The sequence below is a fragment of the Halichoerus grypus genome, chromosome 13 (genome assembly GCF_964656455.1).
Source record: "Halichoerus grypus chromosome 13, mHalGry1.hap1.1, whole genome shotgun sequence".
In the NCBI taxonomy this organism is placed as follows: domain Eukaryota; kingdom Metazoa; phylum Chordata; class Mammalia; order Carnivora; family Phocidae; genus Halichoerus; species Halichoerus grypus.
In genome coordinates, this window is record NC_135724.1 from 17,900,645 (window position 1) to 17,918,660 (window position 18,016).

Genomic DNA, 18,016 nt, shown 5'->3' on the forward strand with positions numbered 1-18,016 from the left:
TCTCTCAAATAAATAAAATCTTAAAAAAAAGCAAGGAAAGAAAATGCTATCAAGAAAAATAAAACCATGTAAAGGGATGGAGGCTGATGGAGGCACTGAGGGACGGCTCTGTGAGAGGGTGGCCTGAAGAGAGACTGGAATGGGATGAAGAGGCAAGAGAGAACACTGGACTGAGCATCAGATTGTGATCTCATTTTAACTCCACCACTGACTGTGCGACATGGACCAACTCCTCAGTGTCCCTCTCTCACCTGATTATTGATGAGATAAAGTGACGTGTGTGACTGTACATTCAAGATGAATGTATTATTATTAATAATGTTTAAGTCCTGTTGTGTGATTTGCATCAAGGACCTATGGAAGGTTGATGTGTGGGGGCACTTTTACTATTTGCTGCTCATTCATGGCTGGAGACAGTCAAGCCCAGCCTTCCTGGAGTGGTCCAAATCTCTGAGGAGAATTCCTCAAAACACAGGGAATGAAAAAAGGGAGGGTGCACTTAATCTGTGCATTGGATGGAGAGTGTTAGTGTGGGGGTGGGGGTGGGGGGTCTTCCAGATAGGACAGAGACACCCAGCCGTGTTTCCCAATGCACAGTAGAAGAGTTTATTCAAAAACAATGCATTCAGTACTGTGTTTGGCACATGAGGCAATGAGGCAGGCATGGTCACATGGAACAGGTGCATCTGGGGAGACGTTGAAGCAGATCATTGCGTTTTCTTCACACACTACAGTCACAAGATACACATGATTACCTCTACAAAAGAAAATCATCCTTGTTTACCAAGAAGGTGGAAGGTATTTACATGTTCCTCAGTCCAGCAGTGCTGGCTCCTTTCAGGTCTCCGTGGCCCTGTCCATCTGGCACCTTGTTTCTCAGGGCAGCTGAGGCTGCCCGTCAAAGGAGATAGGAGTCTGATCCGAAGGGCCGCAGCTTCTCCCCAAGAGCAAGGGTGCTTCTGATGTAGTTGAGAAGGAGTGAAGTCTTCAATGCCAGTCTCTCAGCATAAAATGACGTTTTCCAAAATAAATGCATCAGGTGTGTGAGGGGAGGGCTCTATGTTATGACAATATAAGAAGCATTTTTCCCTGACGCATGCTTCTTGCTCTTTTCTTTAATAACTTACATTCACTGTTCTCCCACCTTTTGGTTTCATCATCACTCTGAAAAGAGCTTTGTTCCTCCTTCTACAGTGGTATAACATTCTTTAAAAAGATGCTGAAATGAAACTGTGAAACCAAGTAGGTCAAGTGAGAGAAGATATCACAAACATTCTTTTGTCTTGATTTCTGATTTATGCTTTACAATGGATTGTCAGCTTCCCATCTAAAGAATGGAGGCAGCATGGTGTGCTGGAGTAGAATCAGTGGTTGGGAGACCCGGACTCTAACTGCAGTTAACTAGCTGGGCAGCTAAATCACTTCCTACTTTCTGGACCTCAGCTGTCTCATCTCCTTGTTGAAGATGTTGATCTGGAATCTAGACCTGAGATAATGTCTAGACCTGTGAAGTTCTGTTCTGCACGTAGTTGACTCTCCTATGTGAGTACACGATGCTGCATGGTTATGTTTCAGTATTTTTGTTCTGTGTCCTGGGAGAATTTCAGCGCTGATTGCTGATGCTTGGTGATTGGATCTCAACTCATCAACAAACCCCTCCCCAGGGCTCTTGGCTGTAAGGCTGCTTTTCGCATAATAAGGGCTTAGATTTGGATTTTGAAGTGTAGTTAAAGGGTGTTCAGACATGGAAACCAATTATTCTAAGTCTTGCAGAATGATCTAGATTCCAGATTTCAGAGGGAAACCTCCCCTTTCCTTTTTGTAAGTACTTCAGTGACTTTATTCCACATCTGCACATTGATCAAACCTCTCTCCCGTCATCTACCATTTTTTCTAACCTACTTCCCTAGCTAAAAATATTGTGGGAGTGACTGGTTCCTCAAGGCTGGTTTTGCTGTGAATTTGTTCATAATAAAATGGGGCCTACTGTCAAGTCCTTTCTGCTTGTAGCTATGGACTTATCTCTTTGGTGTCCAGAAAAAAGCCAGGGGATGAAGGTATATTTTTTGCCGAGGCTACAGGCAATTTGTTGAGTATAGAAAAACATCTGAACGTATACCTGATTTATTTACAACAAAATGTAGCTTATTCAGTATAGAGAAGCAAGCTCATTTCAATGACTGCTAAAGAGTACAGAAAACAGAAGGCTACTCTGGCCTTTTAAACTTAAGATAGACAATGTTCCAGTTGAGTTTCAAACATTTGTAGTCTAGAAATGCCTTACAGACCCTGAAGGATATTTTACTACAGTAAGGAAAGTAGATTTTCCCTGTTATGATCTAATTTTGATTTACTACATACAGAATGAAAGCCTATGTCCACTTATCATGTTTGAGGAATTAAATACATTCTTTTTCGAGTGTTGCCTTCCAAAGGATTGAATCAAATCCACCTAAGAATGATTTCCATCAGAAAAATCTTTAATTTGCAAACAAAGCTTGTTTTGTGGTTCACCAGAGTGTCTGATTTCTAAACACTCTGTGAAGTAGGGCATTCACTTACAGCTAGTGGGAGGAAGAAGGAAAGCTGTGGTACTATTGCTCAATGCCCAGGGGACTACAGTGGCCAAACGTTTGTTGGTAGGTTTTCTCAGGGTCCAGCCTTACGCTAGCATAGCTAAGGGCGGGCATCACACGATGTCTTCCTCTACAAAGTTTATCCAGTGGTGTTCCTAACTGTGGTCTTTATTGCCCATTAGAAACTTTTTGTGGGCAAAAAAAGCCCAGCTGAGTGCATACTCAAGCCTTGGGCATGAGACTTAGCAGATTTCCCTTAATGGGGTAGAGACATTTGAACCATGGAGCCTCTCCAGGTGTGGTGGGACTAGGTAAGCCTACTGGATGTTTGTTCTTCCCCTGCTCCTGTGCAGGCACTGATTTCTGGGTGCTGTGTCAGAGAATGAGGAGCAAGTGGACAGGGAAAATTAGAGATTTGGGGAAACAGGCAATGGACCATAGGATATGAGAAAAGATCAGCCAAACATGGTTTCAACTGGCAGTTAAATTAAAGGATGTTTACCTGGAAGCTCAACCATGGCGGGTAGTCTCCCAGAGGACTGAGTGGTCTGTTGAGAGGTTCCTAAGAGTCACATGGCTAGGAAATATTTTGCACACCTTAGAGTCCTTAGCCTCAAGGACCCAATAATATACTAAAAATTAGTAGATCTAACCAAAGTAGAAATGCCTCCTTGCAGGGAGGGGGCACTTGGGAGTTTCTCCAAAGCTGCTGCGAGCCTCCCCTGTTTGGTTCTGTCTGACTCCGAAGATGCCCAGGCAGGGCTGTGCTGGAGCCAGCCCATAGTGGCTCCTGAAAACCTGTTGTTACATATTCACCTGGTTGACAGCAAGTGAGGAGCTTGAAACTGTCTATGTTGAGAGTATTTATACCATGGGAATTGGCAAGTGCTACACATTAGGGCTCCACCTTCTCCAGAGTCAGTTGTTAAATATTTAGCAGCACACCAAAGAGCTACAATTGTCTCAGAGTCCCACAGAAAGATAATCAAAGGAGCCCTTTAGTGTCTCTGATGAGTAAAGGCTTTGCATGCGCACAGCTGTCAAAAGGAGCCTGGCCAAAACGTCACCAGCGCGGTGGCACCTTACCCAACAGAGGCTGATACATGGCAGCCAGTGATAGCTGCTTCAGTTAGTCTTAGAATTTTAACTTCTTGAATTTCCTTTTTTGATTGGTTTCGTTTTAACGTGAGGATCTTTGCATTTTGGGCGTTACCTATAGGTTGAGAAATCAGACCCTTTTAGGAATATTTTAGGCTCTGGGAATGACATCCAAGTAGAATCTGAATGAATCATTTAACTTCCCTGTTTCTCAATCTGTCTATTTGTAAAGATGAATGACCTGAGATCTGCCTCTTCGTTTGAAATATCAAAAGTGAAATATAAAGAGCTGGCCTTGGGGTAAAGTATATTAAAGCTATGTCCCTCACTTCAACTGTCTTCAGGCTTGTATCCATTCTGACTAAATTAACCAGTTACTATTTGCTTACAAATTAGTGACAGGTCAGTTCAGCCAAAACAGTTGAATAGTTGAGTCACTAAGACTGTGTCTATTATCGCCATGTATTATGATAACTTCAAGGAACAGATGTGATACTAATTGCATGAGGAGTGATAAGCATTCAGCTACTTTGGTCAAAATGGTATATATGACTTTGCTATACATTATTTGTTTCCAAATGCTGGCAACATCAGAATCACCTGGGAATCTTTGTAAGCTTAGCTTATCCCAAGACATTCTGAGTCAAAGGTCTGGGGTGGGGCGCAAGAGTTGTGTTTTAAAGAGCTCCTCATGTCATACAGCTTTGTTTGCTGGTGGATCAGCAGCATAATCCAGGTCCTAACCCCATAACCCCATTGTAATCTTAGATTGGAGTCAGTTTTTCTGTGACAGGCTCTTCACTGTGATTCCACTGTAATTAACAACATGAGAATGGGCTTCATTGAGGGAAAAAAGCATCTATTAAAACACATATCTTCAATGGTAAGTCAACACAATAAAAACAAATTTTAGGAAATACTGTGTAATACAATAATTACATTCTAAAATGTTTCCCATTTCAAATGTTGTATCTATGTGGCAAAGCAATCAGAGTGTGAGAGAGGCATATTTAGTCATTTTGGTCCTTGGTGTCAGTTCATCCGTGGCCTTGATTAATTGGGCCACAGAGCCCAGATAGGTCAGTCAGGTGGCCCAGGGGGGTCTCTGGCACCTGTGCTGCTCCATCTGGGTTTTTCAGCCACATATACACAGTCCCAACAATCTTTGTAAGCAAAAGGACAGTTCTGCATATTCAGAGAGAAGTAGAGGCTTAACAGATACTTTTGCCTGGCACATTTAAACAATTAGAGGAAAAGGACTTAAGGATCCAGATTTATACAGAAAATTGTTTGGTCTGTTATTTTGCACATGAAGACTCAGCTCAACATTATTCGTTATTATTTGCACATCTTCTCAGCATATTGAACTAATGCAGTAATGCAAAGTCTGCTGTTGAAATTACTTACAATGTGGAAGGCATTGACAAAAGGTATTCCTTACCTTAACAGGCCCCAGCTGAAAATAAGACAAATGGAGCAATACAACAAGTGGGTTTTTTTTTTTTAGGTTAAATAAACTGAATAAAAAATTTAAAAAGATGTACATAACTATTCTCAGTATTCAATTTTAAGTTGTGCATACATATTGCTAAAACAATGTTTTATAAGGTGAATACTGAATTACTGGATATGATTCCAGCTGTCAAATGTGAACTGTTAGTAACTAAATTGTGATTTACCAGAATCATGACTTACCAAGTGGGTTTTCTCTCATTTCAGGGGAGAATGTAGGTTATTACCAATGGACTGTTGTATGCCTAGGCAATCATCTCCTTTACTGTTTTACATTGACAAATAAATATTTTTTGGGGGCAGGGAAGAGAATAAATTTTCCTCCTTTACAGTCTGGACTTACTTTCTGTGCCATGGGGACCCCAGACTAAAATACTTTCTTTTTGGGCCCATCTTCATTTAATGCTGATGAGGAGGAGATGAGAAGTCATACTTTTTCTACTGATTATCTATGCAATCTTGGGAAAATCACTTAGCCTCTCTGTTTCTCCTTTGTAGCATCTCCTTTGTAGCATCAAGGATTTCTCATTTGTAGCATCAAGGATTAGGACTAGAGAAGCTGAAAGGCTCTTCCATTTGTGGTATCCTGTGGTTCTACAATTCGTCCCTGCTCCCTCTGGCCTCAGGTCAACCTTTCTTTGCCGTCTGAGAGTGTCTAATAACTACTGTGTAGCCCAAAGTCAGAGGAAATGCTCTTCCCTTCCTTAGCTTCCCCACCAAATTAGGTTAATCATGGCACTCACATTCGTAGATAACTGGAGGCCCCGGGCACAAGGAGGCTGGAGGAACCTCTCCCCTTACACGTCCTGGCTGGCAGCCCCATGGTCACGTGCCCGACATCAAGGTCACAGGCAAATGGTACAGCACTCACAGCACTTTTCAATGGTCAAGGACACTTGAGATGCAGAAGCAAAGGCAGAGGAACTGTAAATGTTTTAATAATCAAATATGGGAAAGATTTCTGGGTGTGTGGGGAATTCTTGATACCTCATTTTAGCTCTCTATCCCCTGGTTTAAATGTCTGCACATGACTCTCAGAACAACCAATGAAAACTGGTTGAGGGACTGGCATTAAGCTGGTCACTAAATGTTTGTGGGCTTTTTTCTTCTCTGCAACTGACTTGGTCATTTGTGTTGGTATCATACGTAGATGGCCTTGAGGGCTTAATGGTGGAATTTATTCCAATAGCTGAGGGTGAATTCTGCTGTGAGGATCCCAGACAAAAGGATGCACTTAGCCTAGAACCAATAAAGCAAGGGCAATGCACAAGCCAGGGGTTTGTATCTGAGCTGAACCAGAAAGGGGGATGCAATAGTCCTGTCTGCGTGTTTCACTGCTCTTGACCGCATAGCCCCGGAGTTCTGGTTACTTACACTACTGCCTTTCGAATCAGGACTCAGGGGACCCGCCGACTCTTTTGGTCACGACAGTGGTCATATAGATTTGATCTTTGAAACCGTCTTTAAAAACAAAAAGAGATTGTGAATGATCAGCTAGAGGCTGAGTTTCTCTATGCTGGAACTACAGGTCAAGGGCACAACAAACAAAAGAAGCAACAGTAAAAGCTGCCATATACTGAGTGCTTACTACAAGCTGAAAACTGGGATAGAAGCTTTACCCACATCCAGAGTCTCATTTTTCAAACAGGAGGGAGATAGGCTGTGCAGAAAGAATTTATAAGGTATGAGAATTGTGGTTAACCACTATGGCAGGGCTTGGGGCTTTCTTCAGAGATTTTTTAAGAAAAGGGAAAGGTGGTCTTTTGGATCAGTTCCAGGATGTCCTGCCTGGCAACAGGATAAGCCTGATCTCTAAGCCCTCTGGTTCTGGGAAACAAACCTGTTTCTTCAGTATCTGAGTTCTTGTGAAAGCGACAGATGAAATGGTGTTGGGAGATGGAAAAATCCTCTCACTCTGATGTTAAGATGGAGCCAAGAGTGATGTGAGATGTAAAATGTCTTCCTGAACTTGAAAAGACAAAAAAAAAACCCAAACCAAAAAAAAAAACAAAAACAAAAACAAAAAACAAACGAACAAAAAACCCCAAACCAAAAACGGCATTACGATGAGGTCTACTTTAAAAGGTCTACCATAGAACAATGAACTGTTTTTAGGGATTTTGGTCTTTTGCTCTTTTAACCTGCCTGGTTCAACGTGTCTACATATTTATATTTAGTGAAATCTAATGGGCACATTGGGATTAAAACTCCAGAGTCAGTATCTGGCCCATGTAACATTGGCATTAATATCACTTAGCTGTAACCAAATGAACTAAGTGCTTAGGAAGAGCCAACTAAACACTTCTGTCAGTTATCAATCTCGCAGTGACCCTAACAGAGCACAGCATGAGCACTGGAGTACTGTCCTCTTTAAAGTGACAGGAAACAAGCATGAGGTGGTTTTGATGCCCATCAAATTATACCAGTGAATTTAAAAATGTTTTTTTACTGTCTCACCTTCTAATTATTTCAAGTATTGAGCTGTGTTTGTGTTTCCCATTCCGAAACATCTATTCCTATTTCTTCCTGTCTGTTTGGATTGCCATTCATATAGCATTGTAAGATGTGTCACAATTGGTAACACATTTGAACCCATACGGTTTTTCTTTCACTAGTTAATATCTGGATCAATGTAAGCTGCTCTGATGAGCTTTCTGAAAAACATGAGAATAAGACAGCTCCCCTTTAGGACCAGGAGGCAGATGAGCATAAGAACTATGTCTTTCCTTATTGCATTTGGTTTAACTCTGGGCATGATGATACCTTCCCAAAGAGGGACAGTGAGCTGATTACTGAACTACAGCAATTATTTTAAACAGCATTTGTAACATTACAAGCAATCTAGGCTGAGATTTCTGGAAAAGAACAAGCTACCCCACCCAGATGTATTACAAATGTGCTTGACTGGCATTTGGAAAGAAGAAAGAAACTCTTATTAAAATTTAACGTCAACTTGGCCAGACTTCGGGCTGAACTGGAAGAACAAAGTGCTGCTCAGTGAAAACCCAGGGGTGGGAGTGATGTGATTTCTACTTCTGAGGCTGATATAATAAAAAAAGAAAATAGCCAACTAATTACTTCATGCCAGGTCTACACAGCTCAAATTCCAAGGGTTATTTTGGACCAAGTCTTCCTATTACCCAATGGTTTTTCCTTATGAAATGCTTAATTTTTAGGTATACAGATTTTATTCATTTTTAGATGTACAGATTTAGATATACAGATTTCAGTGGAAAAAGGGACTATCCAGTGTCTACAATTGTCTTGAAGAGAACAAATGGTTCTGAGCGGTGCTGGTGGACACAATGATACTGAAGATGACCTCCCCTCAGCCCTAGTCACAGGGGGCCTGTCCTGGTCAACTTCAGATCTTCTATTTTGCTCTAACCCTCCTGGTTTTCAAAGACTCTGAATGGGCACCATGGTTACAACACTTTAGGGTATACGGGGATTCCATAACAACTTCTAAGCATTCTTCTTCCTTTTCCTCTATATGTTCCAGGCTCTTAAGCTGACTCATTGCCTCTATATTCTGAGAGAATTCCCAGCCCAGTGCTTGGGTTGAGATTGTGGGAGGCATTAAACTCAGGCTGGAATACTCTTGCAGATGTGGCAATAGAATGATTTGCCATAATAGCACTCATGTCAAAAGATGCAATGCCACCCGTGACAAAAATTTTCTTTGTGATTAGTGAAAGATGCACTGCAGTATATGCCACTCACCACAGAGGGACCGTTCTGCTGTAGAATGACTGCGCGGACCAGTGAGAACTTCGTTAAGAGGCATTTCTTATAAAAGAAATCCTAAGGGGACCCATCATGATTTGGTCAGTTTGTCATGAAACATCAAAGTTACCCAGAGCCTTGAACACATCAGACGAGTACAGATGCAACACATACAAGCAAAGCTAATTTAATATGATTCCTAGCAAATTATTAACTCCACAGTGGTGGGGCAGGGGGTTGTAGGGAAAGAGATCGAGAACGACAGGGAGAAAAGAGAGAGTGAGAGATGAGATATGCCAACGATTTTTGTTTGTTTGTTTCCGTTTTGAAGAGTCTGATCCCACCCAGGCAAAACTGGAATCCTGCCCAAACTGGCCAGAGGCCTGTGACTATGAGGACTGTATCTCAAAGCTGCGGGAACTACAGCTCTAGTCCTCATAAAAAACGGGAGGCAGTTTATTATCAAAATACAAACACGAAAATACTTCAAACCATTTCATTAGCAGCATAGTTCCAAATGCAACATTCCCTTTATCAATCAAGTTTGAGTCATGTGGCTTCAATTCGTTTGTCTTGCCAAGACCCTTAAAAGAGCAGTGCAAAAGAGGGAGAGACATCTTTCCTTTTAAATGGCAGACAATCTTTATAAGGAATTCTCTAGGGTTCTATTCTGAAGACTATTCCATTTGATTTGGGGCACTTTTTAAATGGCCATTTGGCACTTTCTGTTCAGAGTCTTAGGCACAGTGTGACAGAGTCAGCTTGGTGAGCCCTTCCCCATGCATTCGGTACAGCAGCTGGAACTCGGCAGGCAGCTGGTGTGACTCCTGCCACTTGGTGGTAAATTTGGTTCCTTTTTTGTCATAGTAATGGTATGGAAGATCTTCCCTTGTGTTGGGGTCAAATCCAAAAGGCCAAAATCCATACAAGTGGATCTCTTCACATATTGCTGATGCAAGGGTGTACATAAGAATACCTGTGCTCAGCCGTTTGGGTGACAAATGTTTGTTTTTCCAGTACCTGCGGAATAATAAGTACATGTGGATTCAGAGGCCAGTGTTGGTTTCAATCCGATAAGGTCACCGTGACTGGGCCGGGAGGTGGATTTGTATATGGAACTTAAAGAGTACTTGCCTTTTTCTCCTCCCCCGCAAATAGTACTGGCTTTGAATCTATCTTTTAGACCACAGAACAACTCAGGGCACTGTTGGGAACATAACTCGTGAGACCCAGGGCAAAACGCAAATGTGGGCCCTTCCTTCAAAACTCACTGATAGTTTCAAGAGGGTGATAGCGGAGCATTAAACCAGGCACTGGAGCCTTCTGAGCACAGCTTCCGGGTGACCATATGGGCTGTGCATGGTCGATGCCAGCCTGCCTCTCGGCTGTCCTAAGGAGTGGTGGCTCTGGCTGGGTGGTGGCACCACAGAAGGCCAGCAGGGAGAATGACCCTGCTTCTCATACACAAAGGGCCCTTGGAAGTAGGGAGGAGGTCGTTTAATCTACGGGCACCTCCTGTGTCACTTTCTTACCCACATCTAGAGATTAAATCCTTCTTCTTTGGTCTGGAGAGAGTGTGGGGACTTATTTTTCTGTACCTTCTTGTAAAAGGTCATACTCCCTGTTCCACTGGTGTCTAGCTAGGGGGTCCTGAGCCCTCCTTTAGCATGGCAGGGCCTAAGAAAAGTATTTAAACATTTTCTGAATTAAAAAAATGCTAAATTATGGCTGTTTTTCCTTCATATTTGGACAATAATTTGAAGCCTTCCTACCTATACTACCACATATTTGAGACTGCAGGGAGTGTGTGTGTGTGTGTGTGTGTGTGTGTGTGTGTGTGTATCATTGGCTATGCAGGAAAATTAAACTCTTCATGAATCAGGTTTCTATGGACTACATTTCCTTAGAGTTTTCATTGAACCAATGTGTTTGGTTCAAGCTTGAGTGGCTGTGAAGCATCACGGCATCACGACTAACTCCATGGCCCTTCAGAAAAACTGGGGCAGGGTAGGCCACACAGGCCAGTTTCCTGAAGTTTCAAAGCACGTGTAGTTCCTTCTTTACTACACATAGATCTTTCCCCATTCCAGTTGAAATTTAAAAGTTTAGTCTTGGTTTTCTTACCTAAGGAGTTAGAATGACTTCTGACAATTCTTTTGGCATGGCTGAACTTAAATAAAGCAAGAGGGAAGCAAAATAAGGAGGTCAAAGACCACAGGAGGACAGGTTAGCTGGAAGCCTGGCTTCTAATTCTGTTTTTGCCCATTTTGGGCAGTGACACTGCGTAAATAACTCCTTTTCTTTGTACCTCAGTTGACTCATCTTTAAACTTAGGAGTTGGGCTACATTACCCCTCAAAAAGATGACCATACATCCTGAGAAACTAGGATAGTTCCAAATTTTGTTTGTTATCCTGCTGTCATTGTTAATAGCACCTTCTTTCTCTCAAAGACAAAGCTCCAGTTTGGGCTATACATTATGGTCCTAACCCTACCTGTTAGATACATACCACTTTATTAGATGGTGATTCCTCCTTCTATGAGAGGTCAACTAAACAGATCTTAAGTTTGGGAGACTTTAGAGGACTACCAGTCCTCCCAGAACCCACTTTAACTTGTAGGATGATCTGGGCAGTATGTTAGGGCATGGAGGCTACTTGCATAAGGGAAATTAGAGTTGAGGCAGTTTCCCCAGATGATTTAAAGAAAAATGAATCTTACAATTAATTTTGCTTTATAAGATGCCCTGGACTAGTGGCTCCCAATTCTGACTACATATTAGAATCATCTGGGGAGTTATTAAGAAAAACAGGTACCTGGGCCCCTCCCTTCCCACCTCCAGATAAATTACATTAGAATCCCTTAAAGTAGAGCCCAGGCAACAGTATTTTTTAAAGTTCTCCAGGTGATTCTAATGTATAGCCAGAATTAAGACTCATCAGAATAGGTGAAAATATTGCATTTCTGGTCAATCTCTCTATCAAATTATAAGGGATAACAACAAGCTAATAAAATACCCTTCACATGTTTTGGCACTAAAATCCCAAATGATAAAGGCCAATTATACAATTTATGATTTACCTAGGTGGTTTTCTAATCTTGGACATCGACAAAACTCCCAAATATCAAATAAAAAGGGACATTTTAAGTCAATTGCATCTTTTTAGAAAACTGCTTGGTTTGTCTAATTCCGCCATTGGCATTATGGGGACCTAGCCATCCATTTAAAGAAAATTCTTGATTTTTGGTGATTTCCATGACTGCCTGTTAGGCTTATCACCAAGGAAGGAGACAGGGAATAGAGAGGGGAGGCTGATGAAACACCAATCCCCCCATTTGGCACTCTGTTACCAGCAGGGGGTAGAAGATTGAACTTCTTACCTAGAATGCTTCATTCTTTCATTACAAAAACATAAGAGTTTGCCCTAAAGTGCTAAGCTAACCACAAGAAGTAACTAATCGGATACCTCCCACCCCCAAGAGATTACAATATTGATCTGCCATCTGGTGGGGTAAGACTTAAAGGCAATAAAATATACCCACCTGTTGACATGTTGCATTATATTTCCAGGCCAAGCCAATTGGACCTTTAACTGACCTCTGTGTTCAACAAAAAAGTCAACTAATGTCCTGGTAACAGTTGCTGAAGTGTGGAAGAAAAATGCAGGGATCCAAAGAATGGCCCCATCGAGCTTTTTTAAACTGAGGAAAAAGTTGTTACGGTCCTGAATGGTCAAGAGATTGTTGTAATATTTTTCCAGAATGCTGGGATTGAAGGTGGTAAGGTTGGTTTTCCTTCCAACATCTCTTTGGAAAGCCTCCGTAGGGGCGAAATTGCAACGGAAAACAAAATCTGACTTATCTATTTCTTGTCCACACCGGCTCCCTGTCAGGATCCCACTATTTCCAACCACAGCACAAATATTAAAATGCTTATTCACAATGGGTGACACATCTGGAAGCAGTGATCGGAAGTTATTGCTAATAGAGAAAACATATTTATGGCTGGAGTAATCATAGTGCATCAGTTGTCCGATCCGAACACTATTCTTGGTCAAAGAAAAATTTTTTATTACATCGACATGCTGAAGAATTTCTTGCCTAAAATGAAAAGAAATTCATTAAATGCATCCCATTCAAAAGAATTGATTTTCCATCTTATGTCTTATGCTGCCATTTCATTCAGACAAGCATCATAGGAACATTGTATCAAAAAAAGATTATACATTCATAATAATTGTGGTTGTTGGGGGAAGGACTGCTTCAGAATCTACAGACTAATTTCTCAGTCAAGTTCTGTATGTGCTAATTTCTCAGTCAAGTTCTGGATGTAATCCTTCAAGGCTTATAAATGTTGTAACTCACAGTTTTAGCTGCCATTCTTTGGTTTTCTGTTCTACATGAAAAGTGTATTTGATCAAGGGGAGGCATAAGCCGAACTATGTCAGAAAATACAGGGAGACAATTTACACAGGCTCCAAAGAGCTCACATTAATGCACAAACATTGGTGACTTAGAGTTTGTAACTAGGGACTACTTGTTTGCTATTGGACTGCAGTGTTCAAGGAATATCAAATATCACTGGTGTCCAAATAAGAGCCAAATAGATATGTGTCAGTATAGTACCATCTATTATTAAAATATGGAAATGGTAGTATCAGTGAGTGTAGTTGAATATTTAATAGAAATGAGATGATAATCTCATTAAGGTCCTTTGAATAATGAAATGGGAGTATTTTTCTACTTGATAATATAGAAACACAATTTAGTTGGAGTAACTTAATCCTTAGAAAAAGAGGCTATGGTAAACCCTGCAAATGTGTGTATATTGTAAGAATTCAGAGGATAAACAAGGCAAGGGTGATACTTAGCACTAATTTCAGGTTACTTTCATGTTGAGCTTTAAGTAAAATTAAGCATTTCTTCTTAAAACTTCAGCTATTTAAAATATTTAAGAAAGACCAGTAACATGTTACTTTGCTATTAATTCTAAGAAATCACATTGTGAATTTCCAGTGTCTTTTGCCTAAAAAATAGCAGGTTTGAAAATAGATGTTGTGTATATCATCACTTTACCTGGAATTTTATTTTAAAAAATTACTTCATTTGTCAAAGTATAAAGCAACATAATCTAAAACTTCCAAAGTTACCAATGCTGTTCTTTACAAACTGTTCTTTACCTGTTATAAAAGAAAATTTGAAATGATACTGGGAAAATTAATTAAAGACTACTTAATAAGTGGATTGAAAGGAGGGAAGTTTTGAGAAAAAAATACTGTTCTGACTGGTCATTTGGGTCACATGGCCTAGTGTGGGAAGGAAACTTTGGGGAAGGTATAATGCATACTACCATTAAATATTTCTGGGTTGTCTATAAAATTAATACTGGACTAAAAACCCAATAGTTTAAAAGAAAGGCACTTCTGTGGTTTTCATATTAATCAATTTTTGTCATGGAGTAATTTCTAATTAAACAGTTTTAAAAATTTTAATACTAATCACATGACTATTTCAGCTTTTCAAGTAAACAACATTTTCATGACACCATAGATACCTAGTGACTTTGTTTTAATTCCGTCATTAGCTTAAAATAAAGAGTGTGGTAACTAGAAATGCTGAGACCAAACACAACCCTGTAAATGAGTGGTAAAATGAGTATGTGTAAAATAAGTATTCACACCCCTAATGAATACACTAGATGGCTCACATTCCATTTAGCAGCATAATAATCCCACCAAGAAGGAAGGAGTAATGACTTATCTGGGGTTGCTAAGAGTAGACCAGAATCACTCAAGATAATAAATTTGAATAAATCTCATCCTTCTTCCCCAACACACGCACACACACACACACACCCCATACATACATACACATAAACTCCCTCACGTATAAACAAGGCTGTTACAAGACAACCTATAAAAATGATGTTGGGTAGCTTTTACAGTATGTTAAAGGCTGTAAAGGTTTAATGAAAAAAAAAATAGGTGAAACCAAAACAAAACCATACTTAAATACCTGCATATATTGGGGCCAAGATTTTCACTAGTAATTGATAGGGGCGGATTATAGTATTTGCTGTGTATTTCAGGGTGAGACAATTCTATTTTATTTCATTTAAAAATTTTTTTTCCTCAGAGGGAGAATGAAATGCATTATCGCATGGTCTTGATGCAATTAACTTTTTAAATTATTTATTTATTTATTTATTTTTAGTAGATGGCTTTGGCAGTGTTACCCATGCATGTTAACTATAAATCATTGTGCTCAATTAAGCCCAAGTTAGGGTGGATATTGGAAATACCTTTTTCTCTTCCATTCAGTTGGTCTTCTTGATGTTTTCTTTTTATGGGAGTGCACTACATACATAAGAAAGGGTTACCAATCAGCCTTTGTGCAGTCAGGCCGAGAAGACAATGCAAATAACACCTGAGGGTGGGGGATAGATTTTCGTTGTTTTGGATCATTTTGTTTTGTTTTGTTTTGTTTTTTGAACTCCAGAATTCAAAAACACCTTTCAGACCTTTTCCCCCTATCCTACCTTTGATGTAAAAACGCTGTCCGATTAAATGTCCACTTAGAAGGTTTCTCTTGGAGTTCGTGGGTCAGAGAATTCGTAATGGGCACAAATGACGGATCTAGAAACTTCAGCGCAAACTGTGACCTGGAGAGGAGCATGAGTACACAGACAAAAGTGCTGGCCTCAGCTGGGGGAAGCCAAGGTAGCCATTAAAGCCCAGGCGACTTGGGGGGAGGGGGCACCTGGCGCACGCACTGGCTCCATCCCGCCTGAGCCTCTCTCATTTGGTCCACTCTCCGCTCCCACACACACCCAGAGGGAAAAAGAAAACTAGGGAAATCCGCCTCCATTGTCCATCCCTCCCGGTGCGGGAGAGACCATAAAATGGCCGTCTCGCGGAGAGCAGGGGCGGGAGCCCGGCGCACTGCTGGAGCCTGATGCGCCGTGAGGACCAGGGAGTCAGCACCGCGGACAGCGGCCGCGCCTCCGCTAGTCCGACCCGCGACGCCCCGGCTGTCCGGGTGAATTGATTTTTGGAGAAAGGGCAGAGGAAACCGGAGACCCAGGGGAAAACTGGGGGTGGCTCCTCCCTTAACCTCTTACTTCCCGAGCCTAGTCTGGCTTTACTCCCTGTCCCCTGACTGGGGACCCCCGGAGGCCACAGGCCAGCTCCACTCTTCTGCCCGCGGAGGGGTGGAGGGGGGGGCTTCTCTAGGTTCCGCACCTCCGGCCCGCTTGGACCACAGGTTGCAGATTGTATTTGACACCTGCCCCTCAGGAGGTCCTCCTGGGAGAGCTCCTAAATGTCACTGGTAGAGGCAGGGGTTCTCGATGAGTTGCGCCAAGCTGCGTCTGGCTCTTTCCCAGTCCAGCCCCTCGCCCGGAGGTGAATTGGACCTGGGGCGAGGGTAGGCGGCCCTTAAGAGGCTCGTTTCCCGCAGAGGGCGGAGGAATTGCAGAAATCCCGGAAAGGGGTGGGGGTGGCAGCGGGGGAAAGGATCGAGGTAAAATACCCCAGGGGCTTCAGGAGAACAGACCCGCGGCATCATTTGATGGGGTGGGGCGTGGGGGAGAGGAGTGAGGACAGCGCAAGGGGAGTCCAGCGCCTGCGCCATTAAATCGGCCCTGGACCGCCGGGAGTCCGGCCGCGGAGTCTGCGGACGCTGCACCGGGAAGGCGCTCACCTCACGCACGCCCATCTCCCGGTTCAGCGCCCCCTCCTCCCCCTCCCCCCCACCTCGCCTCTCCCTACATCATCATTCTCCTTAAACCCTCCCCCCATTTTTGAAATGGGGGAAGGGATGCCGAGGAAGAATACGAGAAATGCAATCACATCGATTAGGACAACGGCTTTTAGGGGCTTTGGGTTAAAAAAAATAAAGGAGAGGGGGAAGGGAGAATCAGAGAGAGGAGTGGAAGGACCACGCAATTATCTTGCCCAAAGTGTCTCAGAGAAGCCAAAACACCACCCTGTTATCTCCCCCCCCCCAAATAAACCAGATACCCGAGGGCGCTCAAATAGAGGCCCGCACTCACCGGAATCCCGCGTGGAACATGTACATTCGGGGCGCCCCTGGGTTGGCGTACTTGGGAGTGGTGAAGATGTTCTCCTTTTTCAGGGACACGTAGCTGATGAGCGATAAAATCAGCAGGGCGACGCTGAGCATGACCAGTCCCAGCACACTGGCGACCCGGGCCATTTTGCAATTTCTCATCCCGGGCTGGGCTGGGATCAGGGGAAGCAGGGAAATCGGTCCATTGAGCGACCAGCAGCTCGCTGGCGTGTCAGTGTGTGTGAGTGTGTGTGTGTTCGCGCGCGCGTGTCAGCGTGTGTGGCGGGGGAGGGGGGCCGGGCAGGGGAGCCGCGGAGGCCCGGGGGGGTGGGGAAGGGCAGGAGCCCTAGAGAGAAGCCGACCCCCAAGGCAGGGCCGAGCGGGGCCAGGAGGCTGGGCAGGAAGATGGAGGGTCTGCGCGGCGGCGTGGCGAAGGAGCGCGCCGCGCTGTGCGTCCCCGGCCGCCTGCTCAGGCTCCCCCGCGCGTTTCCAGCGAGGCTGCCATCTCCTCCGCCGCCTGTAAGATAAATGTGATTGGAATAATGTTACAGTTCGATCTAAGCACAGGATTTAATTAATGAACTCTAATCTCCCAAATAAGCAGGGGGAGGGGCAGAGAGAGAGGAGGGAAGAGGGGTGGCAGAGGGAGGGAATTGAGGCTGGAAGGCTGCAGCCCACGTCCACGGCTTCCCCGGGTGAGGGTTCGCGCGAGGAGGTGCCCGTGGCGAGACAGAAGCCCAAACTTGGTTCAACCGACCGTTCATTACTTTATAAATATATTACAGGATAGGGTGATAAACAACTGGACTTGCTGTCGTGGAGGTTATACACCAGCTGCGAGCTTCTCCTAGAGGCAGAGTGGTTTTAGGAAGACAGACATTTAAAAGCTCCTCTCCTCATCACTGAGGCACCGCCCTGGGCCCCACAGGGTAGCACGTGCCCCAGCAAGCCAGCACCCCAGCCCAGAAGCCCTAACAGCTGCTGGGCCAGCCTGCCTTATGAGCGCTTAAAACCTCCCTAGAATTTTCCAGAATC

At 43.2% G+C, this 18,016-nt stretch overlaps 1 protein-coding gene across 1 annotated transcript; it reads right to left on the reverse strand.

Annotated features, from left to right (window-relative positions):
- Window positions 1–582: 582 nt before the first annotated feature.
- Window positions 583–17,570, reverse strand: ST8SIA3 (ST8 alpha-N-acetyl-neuraminide alpha-2,8-sialyltransferase 3). Its single transcript, XM_036081766.2, has 4 exons — window positions 16,965–17,570; window positions 15,450–15,572; window positions 12,455–13,012; window positions 583–9,932 (listed from the first exon to the last, which is right to left on the reverse strand). Exons 1-4 carry the CDS (start codon window positions 17,141–17,143, stop codon window positions 9,650–9,652), a joined length of 1,143 nt encoding a protein of 380 aa, XP_035937659.1. The 5' UTR covers window positions 17,144–17,570; the 3' UTR covers window positions 583–9,649.
- Window positions 17,571–18,016: the final 446 nt, after the last annotated feature.